Genomic DNA, 16,815 nt, shown 5'->3' with positions numbered 1-16,815 from the left:
CCACAGAGGTAAGGAAAGGTTAGAGTGGCGCGCAAATGTTAAGCCTATGCTCACAGCCCGGGCATTGATGAGCTTTGGACCGAACGCCTCAGCGCCGTGGCGGGAAACCTTTGCCCCACCCCCTCAGAGGTTTTGGACTGCAACTCCCATCAGCCCCAGCCAAGGATGACGGGAGTTGTAGTCCAAAGAACCCCAGCGTTAGGGATGAATGCAGGCAGGTGGCGTCTCCCTGTCTCTTGGCATCTCCAAGGTGAAACACGCCAAGGAACGTCGACATGGCAGTGGGAGGCCAGTCCGAACCTGTGTCTCTCGAGGCCTTTACGTGCCTCACAGGCTGAGTTGCAGAGATTAAAACTAAGAGTTACACACCACTGCAGTCCTTCACTTCCGCGGTGAACTTCCTCCCTTTCAGTTAAAAGAAGCTGGATTTTCTCCAAAAATAGAGGACACTTGCCAGCATAGCTGTCAACTTTTCCCTTTTCTTGCGAGGAATCCTATTCGGAATAAAGGAATTTCCCTTAAAAAAAGGAAAACGTTGACAGCTATGCTTCCCAGCGGAGATTAGGAAATTCTATTTTTTTTTTTAAATAATTTTTATTCGTTTTCCAGACAGATAGCAAAAACAAAACAAGATAAACAGAAAAAAACAGAAAAAATCAAAACACAAAACAATTAGAATATAGCTTCAAAATCATCATTTCATACCCTTCTTTCTTTTGACTTCCCCATACCTCCCCATCCCTGCATCCTTGTTTAATGGTTCTTTAGCAACCCTTAGGTCCATTGTCTTAATTCCCTTTCATAAAGTTTCCTTTAGTTTTTTAATTACTGCTGCAATTCTTTACCTCTTACCCCCTGACATCTTAACATTCCTCAATTTTACAATTGTTTTTAAGATATATTTTAAATTTCTTCCAGTCCTCTTCCACTGTCTCTTTCCCCTGGTCACGGATTCTGCCCGTCATCTCGGCCAGTCCCATAAAGTCGATCACCTTTGTTTGCCATTCTTCCAGAGTCGGTAGTTCTTGCATCTTCCAATACTTTGCCAGTAGAATTCTTGCTACTGTAGTGGCATACATAAAGAAAATCCTATCCTTCTTTAGCACCGATTGGCCAACCATGCCCAAGAGAAAAGCCTCTGGTTTCTTAGGAAAAGTCCACTTAAGGACCTTCTTAATTTCATTATAGATCATTTCCCAGAAAGCTTTAACCTTTGGGCAGGTCCACCAAAGGTGGTAAAAAGTGCCTTCACTCTCATTACATTTCCAACACTTATTGTTAGGCAAGTGGTAAATTTTTGCAAGCTTGACTGGGGTCATGTACCACCGATAGATCATTTTCATAATATTTTCTTTTAAAGCATTACATGGAGATTAGGAAATTCTAGACCCCCTCCCAGCCCCAACCAGACGCTCACTTAGACGGCGTAGATGCGGCTTCAAGTCTTTAAACCCTTAATTCTCACGCGAAACGAGGCCTGAGTTGGAAAAGGCCTGTCGAGAGGCCGATCCCTTTTGTTTCTGGTGGACACTCCGCCGCTGGCTTCAAATCCTGGATTTCCCACGGAGCTGTCACTTTTGCCCCAGGAGGAGGAGGAGGAGGGCGGCGGCGGCACCCAGAAGCGATGCAGACAACATATAGACTCTGTATTCACTTCTATGCACTCTGCCCCAATAACGTGCCTCCCGCTTCCCTCGGTGTTCATGTCAGTTTCCTCCCTTGCCCAGCTGCGCGTGTCTATGTGTTACGCTTCTAGATCTCCCCCTCTATGGTACTGGGGGAGTAAGGAGCGGCAGCGGCGGCGGCGGCGGGGGGAGCAACGGAAGGAAGCTGTCCGGCGGCTGCCGGAAGCTGGGAGGCGGCGCGGCTGCCGGCGGCGCTTCTAGTAGCTTCCAGACGCGCGGCGAGAGAGCGAGGGCGACGGGCGCTCGCCAGCCAGCCAGCCAGCCAGCCAGCCGGGCAGAGGCAGAAGCGGCGAGTCCTTCAGCGAGGCGCTGATGGCCAAGTGGGGAGAGGGAGATCCGCGCTGGATTGTGGAGCAGCGCGCGGATGCCACCAACGTCAACAACTGGCACTGGTGAGCGAGGGGGCAGGGAAGGCAGCGGGGGCTGGGGGGGGCGGAGGAGAAGTGGCTCGTGTTGGGGGGGGGGATGCAGCTCTTCCCCTGAGGAATAAGGGCGGCCGTGCTGCCACCGCCACACCCACAGCCACCCACACCCCCGCGGTTGCGGGGACGCGTGTCTGCTTCTCTCTTCCTGTCTCTTGCCTCTGACCCCTTCGCACGAGATTCTCCACCGCTTATGCGTGTTCGCGCCGGAGTCACTTTCCTTCGGGTTCGGTGGACCTTACTCTCAAATAAGTGTGGTAAAAGATTACAAGAAACCTCCTTGGCCTGGTTTAACCTCCTTTTTTTAAAAAAATAACAGCTGGATCTGTAGAAGGGCAGCTAGTGAGAGTTTGGGTGCTTTTTGGCACGGAAAAAGAAATATGATCGCTAGCTACTTCTTTCAGATCAAGCTGCGCTGAAGTGCATGGGAGCTAGGGGCTGGTTAAAACAAACAAAAACGTTGGCAGTCTTTTCTAGGGGCCAGGTGCAGCATCCGGCAAAGCCAGCGAGTGCCTGCTGAATAAAAGTTTGCAACAGGGAGGCAGCCCCTCCACCTGTATCATAATCTGGTGCTGCACAAGCACTCTCCAGAATAGGAAGCACCTTGTCAATTTTAATGGTGTGTTTGTGTGTTTGTGCTTACTGTGTTTCTGACATGCAAAGCCATGCTTTTTGTTTAGCTAGGTTGCTGTGTTTGATTGCTTTTCACACTGATTTGCGGTGTGGTAGTTGTGGAGAAAGTGGGTAGACAGGAAGTGGTGGTATCCAGGGAAACTGTTCCAGGAGCATTTTGAAAATGGGGGAGGATTTCATTCATTGCTTCCTTAATGTGGAATTAATGATGACAAGATAGGAATCAGTCTTAATTTGAAAAATGGTGACGCAAGTTGTCTTAAGCAAACTAGCAGTTCTGCCACATACAAATTAATGGATGATTTGACAACAATTTTAATATAAATGGAGCTTCAACACAGAAGCAGTATTCCTGAGTGCAGGACACTGATAGCAAAGAGGGTGGCTGTTGCTATCACATCATGTATGTAAGCTTTTCAGTAGTCACTATTGGAGACAGAGTGCTGGGGAAACCCAGCCAGATGGGCGGGGTATAAATAATAATAAATTATTATTATTATTATTATTATTATTATTATTATTATATGAACTAGAATAATTTTTGTGTGCTGCTGTAAGAAAGTCATTTTTCTATTCCAATAGAAATGAACCAGAAAAACCTGGAGATGCAGGATGCCTTCTTATTGTCACTTGGTCATGTACATCTGCTATTATGTATAGTGTTCTATTTTTTGTTTCTTATTGAAAATCTTTTCTTGCGATTGCCACCACACTTACTGACCTGGGCAAGGAGTGAACTATGCACAATATTTTCAAGCAGCTGCTGTGCACAGTGTGGCTTGTGTAAATATGGCATTTTGCCAGCAGTGCAAAGACCAAGTGCCAATGGCACTTTACACCTTGATTTATTATGGTATGGACTCTTGTGAACAGCAGCTTAGGGATGCTGGAGACCTCTGATGAAACCCAAGTCGAAGTTGCTAGTGTTTGCTTATTTGCCTCATGTCTGTAATGGATATCAATCTGGCAAATATGACCAGTGTTTGCTGTTGCTTTCCACCTGCAAATTGTATGTAATCAATTATGCCACCATCCCCCCACATTTGCATTGTGTTTCCTTTGCGTAGAAATGAATGGGGTGGGATAAAGTAACAACAGTGTAATGATAATATGCAAGTTACATAATTTTACCACAGCGCACAATGAGACAAATAATGTAAGTTTTGGCAGAAGATGAACTGCAGCAGAATGGAGAAAATGCTGCATGCAATAAATACAGGGTGGAACAGAAAACGGTATCTTCTTCCATCCCTATTAGCAACCCACGGCTTTCAGGATTAGTATAAAGAAGTCCAGTCCTACCCTTTTGTGACTATATCTACCAAGTCTATCCTGTTCCTGAGATTTTCAGTCCAATCAGTTTTGCTCCTTATTAAATCCAGGCTCTTCTGCATCTTTAGACAACTAGAAACATGATCACCATGCTCTTAATTTGTGATGAGTGAGCAGCTGCTATTTTTTCAGCTGCAGGAGACTTTAAAGGAGGAAGGATAAATACTGTAGGTTCCCTGCTCTGGGAACTTGCCAGTTAAATTAAACCACAGGGGAGATATGCCCTGTCTCTTTGAGCATCATGGTTAATTCATATCCGAGGAAGGTGTGTGTACTTCTCTAGAACCATGGAGAGCTCTCCAGTTAGCAGCAGTTTCTTCTGTCCTCCTGCCCCAATCCTGGGGGGTGCGGAGCCAAAAAGAAAAAAACAGTGACATAGGCAGTATGAAGTGAGCCAGCAGCTCATTCTGCAGTGGTGAGCAAGCTGTAGTTTCCAAGGGTATGTAATGCTAATGCAGCAGCACTCAAGCAGCTGTGAAACATATAGCCATCTTCAACTTATGAAGCACTCTTTGTTTTTACATGCAGATTCTACAGAAACATTTTATCTAGATTGGTTTTCAAAGCAGAAGCCTGATGTATTGGAATTTAGTTATTGTATTTTAAGGAGCAGGAAAGGGGAAATCTGTTTGTATAATCTGTCTCTGTCATTTTACAAGTCACTTCTCTACTGGGTAGATTTAACAGCTATGATCTCAGCTGTTTGTGAGTTCACTCCGTCCATCCACCTAGTGGTTCAAGATAATCCTGTGGGTTGGCTAGAACTGTACATCCTGTTCTTTCATTGAAATATAGGAACCTGCTGGGAATGGACTACAATACTCATTAAGTGTGTGTATGATGCCATTCTCATGTTGCCAGATTGTTTTACAAAAAAATATGATTTTTAAATGAAATAAAAAGGTAGGTTCCACAGCAGCAGACAGTCTGTGATTTGACCTTGGAATTGTATCTGCGTCTAACTAGATGCAGGCATGGCCAAACTTTGCCCTCCAGCTGTTTTGGAACTACAATTTGCATCATCCCTAGCTAACAGGACCAGTGGTCAGGGATGATGGGAATTGTAGTCCCCAAACAGCTGGAGAGCCAAGTTTGGCCACGCCTGAAATTTACTAGACAGTAGTGAGAGCTTCAACAATATGCTTTGCTTGCACCAGAGCTAGGAAGTTAAGAGTTAAGAAGGAAGTTTTGGGGCTGTGTAAGCTCAACATGTGATGACTCTTGTATAAGTCAAGCTTGAGCCATCCTATTGTATTAGAAGCATAGGACTGGATAACCAAGTTATACTTTGAAATTAGTGCACTTAGTTATTCATGCACATTAATTAAAGTGGCCTGGATTCAGCCAGCCCTGTGCGCCAGCAGAGCTCTTGCTAGTGCAGTGAGGCCTTCCCCCCCCCCCCGCACACACACACCCAGTCCATTCTGGAGGGTGAGGAGAACCCCCAGAACAGTGCATGGGGGAAGGAGAGGGGGGATTGCTCTGTCTGGCAAGCAGGAATGCTTGCACTAATGAAACAACCAGAAGAGTGTGACGTTGAATTCCTCCCAATGGATCTAACTCTTATGTTGTCTAGCTGTTCCTGGTTCATAATCCTGCTGAAGTAAAGTAACAGATTCAGAAGGGGGCTGAGGAAATTGATCAGCCAAGGTTAAATAGGTGGCATGGGTTCTTAGTCATGGTTGGAGCCCTCCTTTGGAGCCCTATAGATGTATATTGGACATAATTGGTTAATTGCTGAGTGGTGGGAATTAAGTAAAAAGGTTATTTTGTCCAAGCTATGCCCAACTGCCCTACACCTAACATCATATGACATCAGGTGTGGAGCAGGTAGAAACCTGGCTTAGCCAAAAGGGAGTTTGTTAGCAACTGAAAAGCTCAGTGTGAAGTGCTTCAAATAGCACTTCAGAAGCTCCTTTCAAAGCACTATATTGTGCAGTGCTTTGAAAGGGTTTTAGCAAGCCTCAGCAATTGGTGGGTCATGAGAAGCCCCTTTCAAAGTGCTGTCTTGTGAAGTGATATGCAAAGACCCTTGCAAGCAGAAAAGGTAATCTGATGTCAGGTGATGGACAAGTTTGTGGTTCTGCCCACCTGTCAATCTTAGCCCACTAGAGGTGGGAAAGATAACAATCTGACCCACTGGCCAAATCCAGTTCACCACTGCTGGTGTAGAGGTCTACAGAGTGGTTAGTCAAAACCCTTGGTTATCCTCTTCCATGTGTCACTAAAAGAAGTCAGTTTTGGAAGTGTAACTTTTCAAGATGTATAGCCAAATACCATGTGTTTCCAGGGAATGGGACAAAGGGGGTGTATGCAATGCATTGAAAACTAACTTTGCAACACTGGAGCATTGGAAAGCACCAGCTGTTCATTACTGCCTTTTTACATTTTCAGAATTTTGTTCTTTTCTTAGGACTGAAAGAGATGCATCTAACTGGTCTTCAGAGAAACTGAAAAGTTTGCTTCTGGCTATTAGAGCAGAGAATGCAGAGGGAACTTGTGAAGTGACCGAAGTGAGTAAATTGGATGGAGAAGCCTCAATCAATAACCGCAAAGGAAAGCTGATTTTCTTCTATGAGTGGAATATCAAGCTGGCTTGGACAGGTGAGTTTTCCTGCTTTGTTTTTAGCTACATAATGTGATCTTGCTGTAGAGTTCTGGAGGTTGAATTGTCAAAAAGCAGAATTTCTACAGTCTTTTCAAATAGTTAGGAAGCAGATAATAACCCCCTTCTCCAAGGGAAGAGAGAAAGGGAATTTAGAGAGTTTTCTAGAATGCCAGAACATGTCAGAAGTTGCTGTTAGAAAGCGAAATTGAGCAATTCATTCAGTATATTGCTTTTCATAGGCACTTCAAATACAGGAGTGAAGTATAAAGGATATGTGGAGATTCCCAATCTATCGGATGAAAATGATGTTGATGAAATTGAGGTAAGAACACAGTTACAGATTATTTTCCTGATTTCTGCTTCATTGAAGAGGGATCAGATATTCGAGTAGTCCCAAGTTTTATCTCTCTTCAGCTTTTTATTATTATTAAGCCCCATAAGTTCATATCTGATTTCTACCATTCAAATCTACAAACAGCTACTGTCTTTAAGTAAAAATAATTTCATGGATGCAGTACAGGGTGGAGGAGTATGTGCAGTGAAAAGAGATTTGTCCTGTTGGAACCGTATGAATTCCCGCCGCCCCTCATTTTCTTCTCAGATCAGCGTTAGTCTTGCCAAAGATGAGCCAGACACCAACCTGCTAGCTTTGATGAAGCATGAAGGTGTAAATCAGATCAGCAGTGCTTTGGAAACTTACATTAGCACTCTCAAAACAGGTAAGTACAGAGGGGTAAAAGAAATAGTCGAGTCAGAGCTGTTCTTGTGGAGGACGAAGGAGTTTCGAAATCTGTTAGAAATAGTTTGCTTAGAATAAACTTGTCTATCTTTGTCATACATCTTAACCCCTCTTCACCTGTTGTCCCCTTGTCCTGCAATTAACCCTCATCTGAAGGGGATAGAGGGAATAAGTCTGGCCTTGTCCTCTCCTGCATCCCCGGCACCGTTTCCTTCCGCAGCACCCACCACTCCCCTAACACCATGTTGGTGGCTGAATGTCTGCAGCAAGGAGTCTATTCTATTTGAGTAGGCTCCCTGCATGATTCACACCCTGATCTTTCAGGCTTTTTAATCTTGTGGAGAGCTTATTTGAGTAGAGCAGGCTCCCCACCGAAGACATGCAGCCCCCAACATGGTGAGGGTGGTGGGTGGGCTGCAGAAGAAGAAGAAGAGTTTGGATTTGATATCCCGCCTTTTACTCCCTTTAAGGAGTCTCAAAGCGGCTAACATTCTCCTTTCCCTTCCTCCCCCACAACAAACACTCTGTGAGGTGAGTGGGGCTGAGAGACTTCAGAGAAGTGTGACTGGCCCAAGGTCACCCAGCAGCTGCAGGTGGAGGAGCGGAGACGCGAACCTGGTTCCCCAGATTACAAGACTACCGCTCTTAACCACTACACCACACTGGCTCTCGAAATGATGGCAGAAGCAGCCAAAGACCAATGGGCTGGTCTCCTCTTTCCAAGGCATGAGCGGTGGAGAGTGAGTGTGTAGGGCTTTAGTTACATATTGCCTGGATTACTGTAGCAAACCGTGTGGGGCTTCCTGTGAAGATTCTTTGGAAGCTTCAGCTAGTACAAAATGCCACTTAAAATTCTAACATGTAGCAGGTTTGGGGAGAATGTCAGTCCCATACTGTAGCAGCTACACTGGTTGTCAGGGTGTTTTTGAGTGCAGTTCAAAGTGCTGGTTATCACTAAATGGCTTAGGACTTCTGCTACCTCAAGGACCTTCTCCATCCTCTGCTTGTCTACCAAAGTAAATCTGGTGAGGCAAGACACCGTTCAAGGATGTGAAGAATTACTGTTTTCCATCTCAGTGCTGATAGAAATTATTATGGATTATTTGTCTCAAGTAGCACCAAGGAAACTGCCACCACATCACAGTGGGGGGAAAAGCCTTGTGCATTAGTGCATGCCTGCACTAGAGAACTTGGAGTCATGGTCTGAAAATTATATATACCTGCCCTGAGTTTACCAGTCGAACTTTAGGCTGCATGTCTCTAATATAGTATCATGTAATTATTGTTTGACCCTCTTTCTTGCTCTCAAAAGCATTTGTATAGCTTTCAGTACATCCTCCTGGAGGTCTGAACTGAAAAGTTCCAGTGTTATAAATTTATCAAAGTGTGTGGTAGCTTTCTGATTCCATTTTCCGTGACATCCTGCCTTCCTTTAATGATGCTTTCTTACAGCTATGTTTGTTATGAAATGTTGTTTGCGTTTCTTTCTAGATGCTTTGCATGGAATAATGAGATTTTAATACCTTTCAGAGTTTACCCAAGGCATGATCTTACCCACAGTGAATGGTGAACAATCAGAGCTCCCACCTCAGCCTGTACGCAAAGCAGAGGAACGGAAGGTAAGAGCCCAAGATTCCAGGTGTATTTTATAGGGTAACATTTCCTTGCTCTGATGGAATGAATAATAAGGCACAGGGCTACTTTACACTCCTAGTGGCAGCAGACTTAGTGGTGTGGCATATGAGGTAGCTCTGGGCACTAAGCAGTTTTGATAGGAATGTGAATATTCTGTGGCATACAATTGGACCAAAATTCTTGAGGGGGGAGTATGACAAAAACAGATTGCAGTATCTTGAAGATTGGGGACTACTGGAGTCCAGTGAGGAAGAAAAGTGGCTGCAGGTTGGTACCTTGCTCTTGCAGCAGCTGCAGGGAATGAGCCATCTTATTAGCAGGGTTCTGGATTAATTTTGCTCCAAATCTCCCCCCGCCCCTAGCAAAGTGAGGCAAGTGGCCTAGGGAGAGAGTATTTTCCTTAGTGGCACCCCATTTATGGAATGCTTTCCCAGCAGAGGCTTGCCTGACATCTACGTTGTGGACCTTTAGCTACCAGGTGAAGATTTTTTTATTTTACCATGTCTTTTAACTCACAGCTGGAGCAGGATTCAACCACTAGCTCTGCTAGTGGGAGCCTGCCCAAGGATTTCTGCTAGTGCAGCAAGGCTTGAGGGTCTTGGGAGTGCCATAGTGTTACACTGCATTCCTCAGTGCTGTTTACATGTATACAACCCCCCCCCACTTGCTTGCTTTTTATGCTGGTTTTATATTGATTGCATCTGGCTTTTAGGTTGTGCTTGTACTGATTTGTATTGCATATAGTTTCTACTGTTTTCACAATTTTTAGATTCTATTTTGAGTGCTGTTCTTTTTTTAAAAAAGTTTGAAAATCAACTAACAATTATCAGTTAATATATGTTTTTAGTTGTAACTTATTCTATTTTTAGACCACTGAACCAGTTGCTGGCAATGCACTTAAATCCAAATCGATAGGAGTCAAGATTCCTACTTGCAAGATAAACTTGAAGGACGTTTTCTTAACATCTCCAGATGAACTGTATAGAGTGTTTATTACACAAGAGGTAAGTTGCAGGTCTGTCTACAGGTCCTTTTCTGTTGAGAAGTCCTTGTACACTTCTTAGATTAGAATTGGTTATAAATATCTCTACTGGTTGTTTAGACTAACGTCCTCCCCATGTTTCTCCTATTAGCTCACACACAGAGGGTGTTGTGGTTGGTACTCTGCAGCAGAAGCGACCTCTAGCCCTCTAGGAAATACTTCAAGGATTATGGGTCACCTTGTTTCTTCTCAGTCTGGAAGGGTTATATGTTCTTTCAGCAGGAGACCTACTTCCAAAGAAGCTCCCACAGAGATGAGCATTTGCTTCTGCTTATTTGGAAATGAAGTGGCAGCCAAGAGGTGCTACTTTCATCCTTGAAAGTGCCCCCGTCCCCAGTGGGAGATGGTACTGGAATCAGGACTCAGATTCCAGAGTGCTGGAATCAAGCATCTATTTCTGTTGTTTCACTAGATTGGGTGGAAGTCATGGTCATTTTAATGCAACGGGTCACCTTGCTATTTGACTCACTGATCATAATTTTTTTTTTTCCTGCAGATGGTCCAGGCTTTTACTCACTCACCTGCCTTTTTGGAGGCTGACAAAGGAGGAAAATTCCAGCTGCTAGATGGCAGTGTCACTGGAGAGTTCACTGAACTAGTAAGTACTGTTGACAATACATTTTCTGTTGCTCAGTAGCTGGGACGTGCCTTCTTTTTAGCCCATGATCTGTTTCTTTTGTAATGCTTTGAACACTTACGTTGTGAACTGCCCTGTTGTCAGGGGCTCAGGAGCAGAGGCACAGGGGAGAGAGGAAATGGAGAGCGAAGGGGAAGAATCTGAGGGCAGCGTAGGGGAGTATGAGAGTGGCCCGAGAGATTCCATGAGCTTCTCCAGCGAATCAGAAGATTCCCAGAGGGGGGCGCCGACGGTCAGGGCAAGGGGGGTCCCAGGGGGGACTCCCAAAGCAGCAGCGAAAGATCAGGACCAGCTCCTCCACCAGAGCGTAGTGGGGGGGAAGAGTCCCATGTGTCAGGACCAGCTTCTCCTCCAGCAGGGAGAGAATCAGGGCTGGCCACGCCTCCATCGCAGAGTGAGGGAACGGAGGGGAAGTCAGGTCCAGCTAGCCTCTCTGAAGAGGGAAGCAGTGACAGGAGCAGTGTAACGGTCAGGAGGAAGGTTGCCGGCTGGGCGCGCGCGCCAAGTTCGAAGGTACAGGCGCGCAGCACAGCAGGTAACCCGGATTGGGAACCAGGTCCTAAAGCCCGCCGGAGGGAGGGGGAAGACTCAGGGGACTCAGCGTCAGAAGAGTCTAGAAAGGGCAAGACCCCAGCGGACAGGCGGACCCAGAGGAGGAAAGAGCAAAGGAAGAGGTGGAGCAAGGCTAGAGTCTTAAACTGGTGTCTGGGGGGAGGAGATTCAGACGGAGCTTCGGTTTAAGACGTAGGGCTGCACGCCGCGGCTTTGAAATTGAAACTGCGTTTCAATAAAGACTTTTGTATATAACAACGGACTGGCGTTGGTCCTTTGTGAGCTGGGACCTCGGGCAGCTCTGACACCTGTGATCTTTGGATGAAGGGTGTTGTACAGATAATAATAATAATAGTAATAATAATGCCTGTACTATTACAAGTCTAAAATTGGATAGACTCTTTTGTGTTGCTGATGGTTTAGCTGGAAATACACATCTTTTTCAAAAAACAAATGGATAATATTGGCCGAGTTCAGACATAACAAACTCAGTTTGATTAGGCAGGCACAAGCATTGCACCTTTATGCTCCTTCCTCCTTCCCCTTTGCACTGTCAGAATGAAAAGGATGCTTTCCTGGTTTAGATGTAACAGGTAATCAGTTTAAGAAATCCTGGAGGTTATTCACTACAGAGCAGGAGGGGAGGGGAGGAGACAGTGTACGCACAGCAACCTTCATCTAAACTATGGTTATTTCTGAACCACTTCTGGTTCAGAGAATAAATGTTATGAAGGCAAGCTTGGTGAACTGTAGCTAAACTTAGATCATTTTGATCTCAATAAATCTCTCTACAATAGGAGTTGGTATTTTGAGGAAATGGCTAGTTTTGTGATGTTTTTATTGCTGTTGTTTCTTAATGGATCTTTTAAGCACTATTTTATTTATATTTCATTACATTTAAATGATTGTCTTTATTATGTTTTTACCTATTTCTGTTTTATCTGCATAAGCTGCATTGAGTCCTGGACTGGGAAAGGAGGAGGAGGAATTAGACAGACAGACAGATAGAACCTCCTTTCTTTGCCCAGTGCAGTACTGATAACAGTTGCTCTGTTGCGCTTGTTAATTATAGAAAAAAGAGATGTAGTTGCACATTACTCATTAAGCATTACATGTATTTAGACCCTGAGTTACTCTCAAATAATATTGAAACCCCCCCCCCCAGCTTTTTTCAGTATAATCTCTGTCGCTCTCTTGTTATTCAAATGAAAATATACCTGCTAGATAACTAGGCTTCCTTTCCTTTCCAGGTTCCTGAGAAGCAGATTGCAATGAAGTGGAGATTTAAAACATGGCCAGAGGGTAAGTTATTCTACTTCATATAACAAAGTAGAAAATTACATATGCTTCAGCTATACTCTGACTATGTTGTACTAGCAGTGGGTACCCATTATTAAATTGTAAGATGCTTGAAAGCACAAGCATTTCTCAGCTAGTTACTAGCCTTGGCCTTGGTTGTGCTATGTTTTTGCTTGGCTTGTATGGCAACTGGTGCATTGGCTGTACTTATTACTAGGAATCTGCCCTATCATACAGGATATGACATATTTAAAGGGTAGATTGGTTAAGAGTTGAGTGTTTCTCAGCTGTTGCAATCTTGGGAAGAAGAGCAGATTTCTTCTCTTAACCATATCAGGAAAGAAGCAGATCGTTTGTCTGGCTGTGTTTCTCCAGGTTGTGTCACACTGCTGAATGTTGGGGTTTTTCTTTGGCTCTTTTAGGACACTTTGCAACCATCACTTTGACGTTCATTGACAAAGCTGGTGAAACAGAAATCCGCCTGGAAGGAAGGGGCATCCCAGCCAACGAAGAAGAGAGAACAAGGGAGGGCTGGCAACGATACTATTTTGAGGGCATAAAACAGACGTTTGGCTATGGAGCCCGATTGTTTTAACACTGGCTACTGCGGAGAGTCTCTACCCAAAGATTCTGCCGTGTGAACTGATTTGCTTCTTGTCTGTCCCTTTCTTATCCTTTGTTTCACTGTTGTGATAAGCAGGATGGCCGGATGGCCTTGAAGGCCACTGAGCAGCACAGATTCCAACTTGTCACTGCTCATGCATGTCTCCTGCTGCAGGGGATTCAAAAGGTGGATTCTCATAAATGTATATACACCCGTATTGCTAAATAAACATAACTTAAAGAAGATGTACTGGCTCTTATCTGAGTGGAGAGATAGGAGGGAAGATATTTCAGCTAAGTCATACTTCTATAATAGATATTATAATATATTATAATATAATATAATCTTACTTCTATAATACAGAATAGAAGGCAAAAGACAGAGGCCTCGTATTCCAGCTTGCAGGTTTAGGACATCACCCCCTTGCTTTCCAGAAATTACTTAGAAAAGTTTGCAACTCATCTTGGGCTAATGGCATATTTCCTGTTTTCTTCTGACCGGTGCTCAGCTGTATTATCTCTGTGGTGGCCTTTTATCTGTGAACAGGCATTAGTAGCAGAAATCTTTAATGCCCATCAAACTCAGAATCCTGGCTCTTCCCAAGTTATACCTTATTAAACCCCTTTAAAAGGAAGCAGAATGAAAGCAATGAGAGTTGTGGGCAGCAGCATCTTAAGCATACACAAGCCACAGTTGTATATGACTTCAGCATTATATGCATGTATAGAAGTTAATATATCTGTGGGTTTTTTACAGTGCTAGAGCCTTTCCCATGGTGGTGGTGGTGGGAATTGTTGCATAAAATGCATTTGGACTGTTAATTACAACAGGAAAACTGAAAAGCATAGGATAGAAAACTGTTTCATGTGCTGTACCTGCGGTCCTCAGATCTCTTCAGAATTGTGCCATGATAGGATTGTTGGAGGAGGTAGCTTCTGCCACACTTCAAAAAGAACAGACTGTGTTACACATTTTGCAGAGAGATAGTGATAGCGACTAAGAGTGATTCAACATGTGCTTCTAATACAGTCTTGGAGGATGTAAGTGATGTTCCATTAGCCTATCCAAAACTGCATTCTTGGGAATAATTTCAAAATTTTACAGTTGAAAGCCCCACATTCTACAATTAAATTAAATTGGTGCAAATATCTACAACAAACTTATTTTGCATACTTTGTGCAATTTCTGTTGCAGGCTTCTTTTTAAAGAGTTTGCAGTTTTGTGTTCAGATTTTGTTGACATATTGAGGAAACGAGGAGCTAAGTCTAAAAGTGGGAGGGAGGGTTTGATGTGCTAATTAAAGATGCGCCACACCCCTCTAATACAATGTTGACTATTGGAAGAGACATCTGGTGTGACATTTCTGATCTGGTCTATTTCTGATTGTTGCCTCAGTTTGTGGCAGCTGTGATGTGATTCAAGTGAGGATTTCATTTACACTTTGGGTTAGTCTATGCTTGGTAAGGTGGGACGCAGGTGGCGCTGTGGGTTAAAGCCTCAGCGCCTAGGGCTTGCCGATCGAAAGGTCGGCGGTTCGAATCCCTGCGGCGGGGTGCGCTCCCGCTGCTCGGTCCCAGCGCCTGCCAACCTAGCAGTTCGAAAGCACCTCCGGGTGCAAGTAGATAAATAGGGACCGCTTACCAGCGGGAAGGTAAACGGCGTTTCCGTGTGCGGCTCTTGCTCTGGCTCTGGCTCTGGCCAGAGCAGCGATGTCACACTGGCCACGTGACCCGGAAGTGTCTCCGGACAGCGCTGGCCCCTGGCCTCTTAAGTGAGATGGGCGCACAACCCCAGAGTCTGTCAAGACTGGCCCGTACGGGCAGGGGTACCTTTACCTTTTTTTATGCTTGGTAAACTACCATTACATCAGCAATGTCCTTACTGTGTGGGACATATCTAAGGCTAAATCCAAGAAGAAAATGTGTGCGTTAACTTCTTAAAACCTGTAATAGCCAAAATTGTCAGCAAGGAACATGCTGGCCTACAAAGATGCCTGTATGGAGAATGATAGGTCTTCCAGAAGTAAGCTATTGCTTATGAAATGTAATGTGACAAATCTTGTTATTCTATACATCCAAGCGCTGCTGTTCTATTGGATTCTTTCTAGTTTGCCTTTGGTATTTATTGTGGCAAGTTGCTCACAAGATGGCAGTATTGCCCAACATAATGGGATGTAGGTTTGTGACAAGGTAGCACTTAATTCTCTCTAGATTTCAAAAGCAGCTGCAGTAGGTTTGGTTATGCTTATGCTATGTGTTTACATTCTGCCAGAACAAATTGCTGGACTAAAGAATGGGGTGCAAATATTTAGAAGCTTAGGATCAATGGCTGGAAAACCGATTTGCAGTGGTTATCTGGAGAAGTCATTCCTGATTCTCCTGCCAAAGTAAGACAGTCCCAGCCGTAAATCCTATGCATGCGGACAGTATGACGGATGGCTCTATGAAATACAATTGTTCACTAAAATTACACAGCTGCTGCTGCTGCAGCAAGTTTCTATTACACATCTTGTATTTAGGGCCTAACGCTATAAAAGAATGAAGAGAGTCTAGAGCAGTTTTCTGTGTTGGCTGGTGTTGATGGAGTGGTAGTCCAAAATAAGGTTTAGATGAGAAGTTTTGAAATACGTTTGACAAGAAAAGTAATTTGGGTTTTCCTGAGCATAAGACAGATGAGTATACATTTTTGTCCCGGGCATGTTCAAGCAGTCAAGCCCAAGGGTAAGCAGCACATACAGTCAAACCTTGGTTGTCGAACATAATCCGTTCTGGAAGCCTGTTCGGCTTCCGAAATGTTTGACAACCGAGCTGCAGCTTCTTATTGGCTGCAGGAGCTTCTTGCACTCAAGCGGAAGCCACGTTGGACATTTGGCTTCCGAGAAACATTCAAAAACCAGAGCATTTACTTCCGCGTTTTCGGGGTTTGGAAGCCAAAACATTCCAGAATGGAGTCATTCAGGAACTGAGGTTTGACTGTGCACCTCAAAGGTGGCAGCCCCCGAAAAATAGAGGTTATATAGAAAAATAAGGCTTTGTCTCATAACATACCATTCCCAACCCAAAATGGGACTGAAAAATGTCTGGATGTTCAGGCTGTGGTTGTCTCCCTTCCAGCATTAGTTTTCTCAAAACCTAGCAGAGAAAGGGCTCAAAAAGCTTCCCACATCCACTGTGGTATCAGAGTCAGACTTCTATTGATGCTGCTTTTGAGAAAGGAAAAAGAACCCTGGAAATTGGGTTCTTAGAGCAATGCTAATATGTCTAATCCATTTTCAGTTATCAGAATTGCAGCCATTATAACAAACAGGCCTCGTCTACAAAAAACCCGCTTTTGAATGTTGGGCATGGAACCAGCAACTCATTTACTGTATATATCTGAAACTGTATTTGCTTGCTGAAATAGCACGTTCATGATCTTTAGTAACTGAACATTTTTTGGGCTTCATTGTGATTTCCGGCCTTTTATTGGCTAATACCCAAGGAATTAGGATAGTGAGCTTGTACAAGAGCTGCACCGACTTCCTTGTGCAACACTGGCACAAGTGACTACGTTATTGGCTTTGTTCTTAACTGTATTGATTTCTAGATCAGCTGTGGTCTTACATGGTTAAATGGCAATTTCCCCCAT

At 44.2% G+C, this 16,815-nt stretch overlaps 1 protein-coding gene across 1 annotated transcript; it reads left to right on the top strand.

The window, feature by feature from the left end:
• Positions 1–1,848: 1,848 nt before the first annotated feature.
• On the top strand, positions 1,849–13,433 carry AHSA1 (activator of HSP90 ATPase activity 1). The gene is made up of 9 exons (XM_079972800.1): positions 1,849–2,077; positions 6,486–6,676; positions 6,920–7,002; positions 7,282–7,399; positions 8,950–9,038; positions 9,924–10,058; positions 10,593–10,694; positions 12,536–12,587; positions 13,007–13,433. The coding sequence occupies exons 1-9, from the start codon at positions 1,998–2,000 to the stop codon at positions 13,177–13,179; spliced, it is 1,023 nt and encodes a 340-aa protein (XP_079828926.1). The 5' UTR covers positions 1,849–1,997; the 3' UTR covers positions 13,180–13,433.
• Positions 13,434–16,815: the final 3,382 nt, after the last annotated feature.

This window comes from Podarcis cretensis, assembly GCF_951804945.1.
Source record: "Podarcis cretensis genome assembly, chromosome: 1".
Classification (NCBI taxonomy): domain Eukaryota; kingdom Metazoa; phylum Chordata; class Lepidosauria; order Squamata; family Lacertidae; genus Podarcis; species Podarcis cretensis.
Note: the sequence above shows the minus strand (reverse complement) of the source record. Positions and strands in the feature narration are given on the sequence as shown.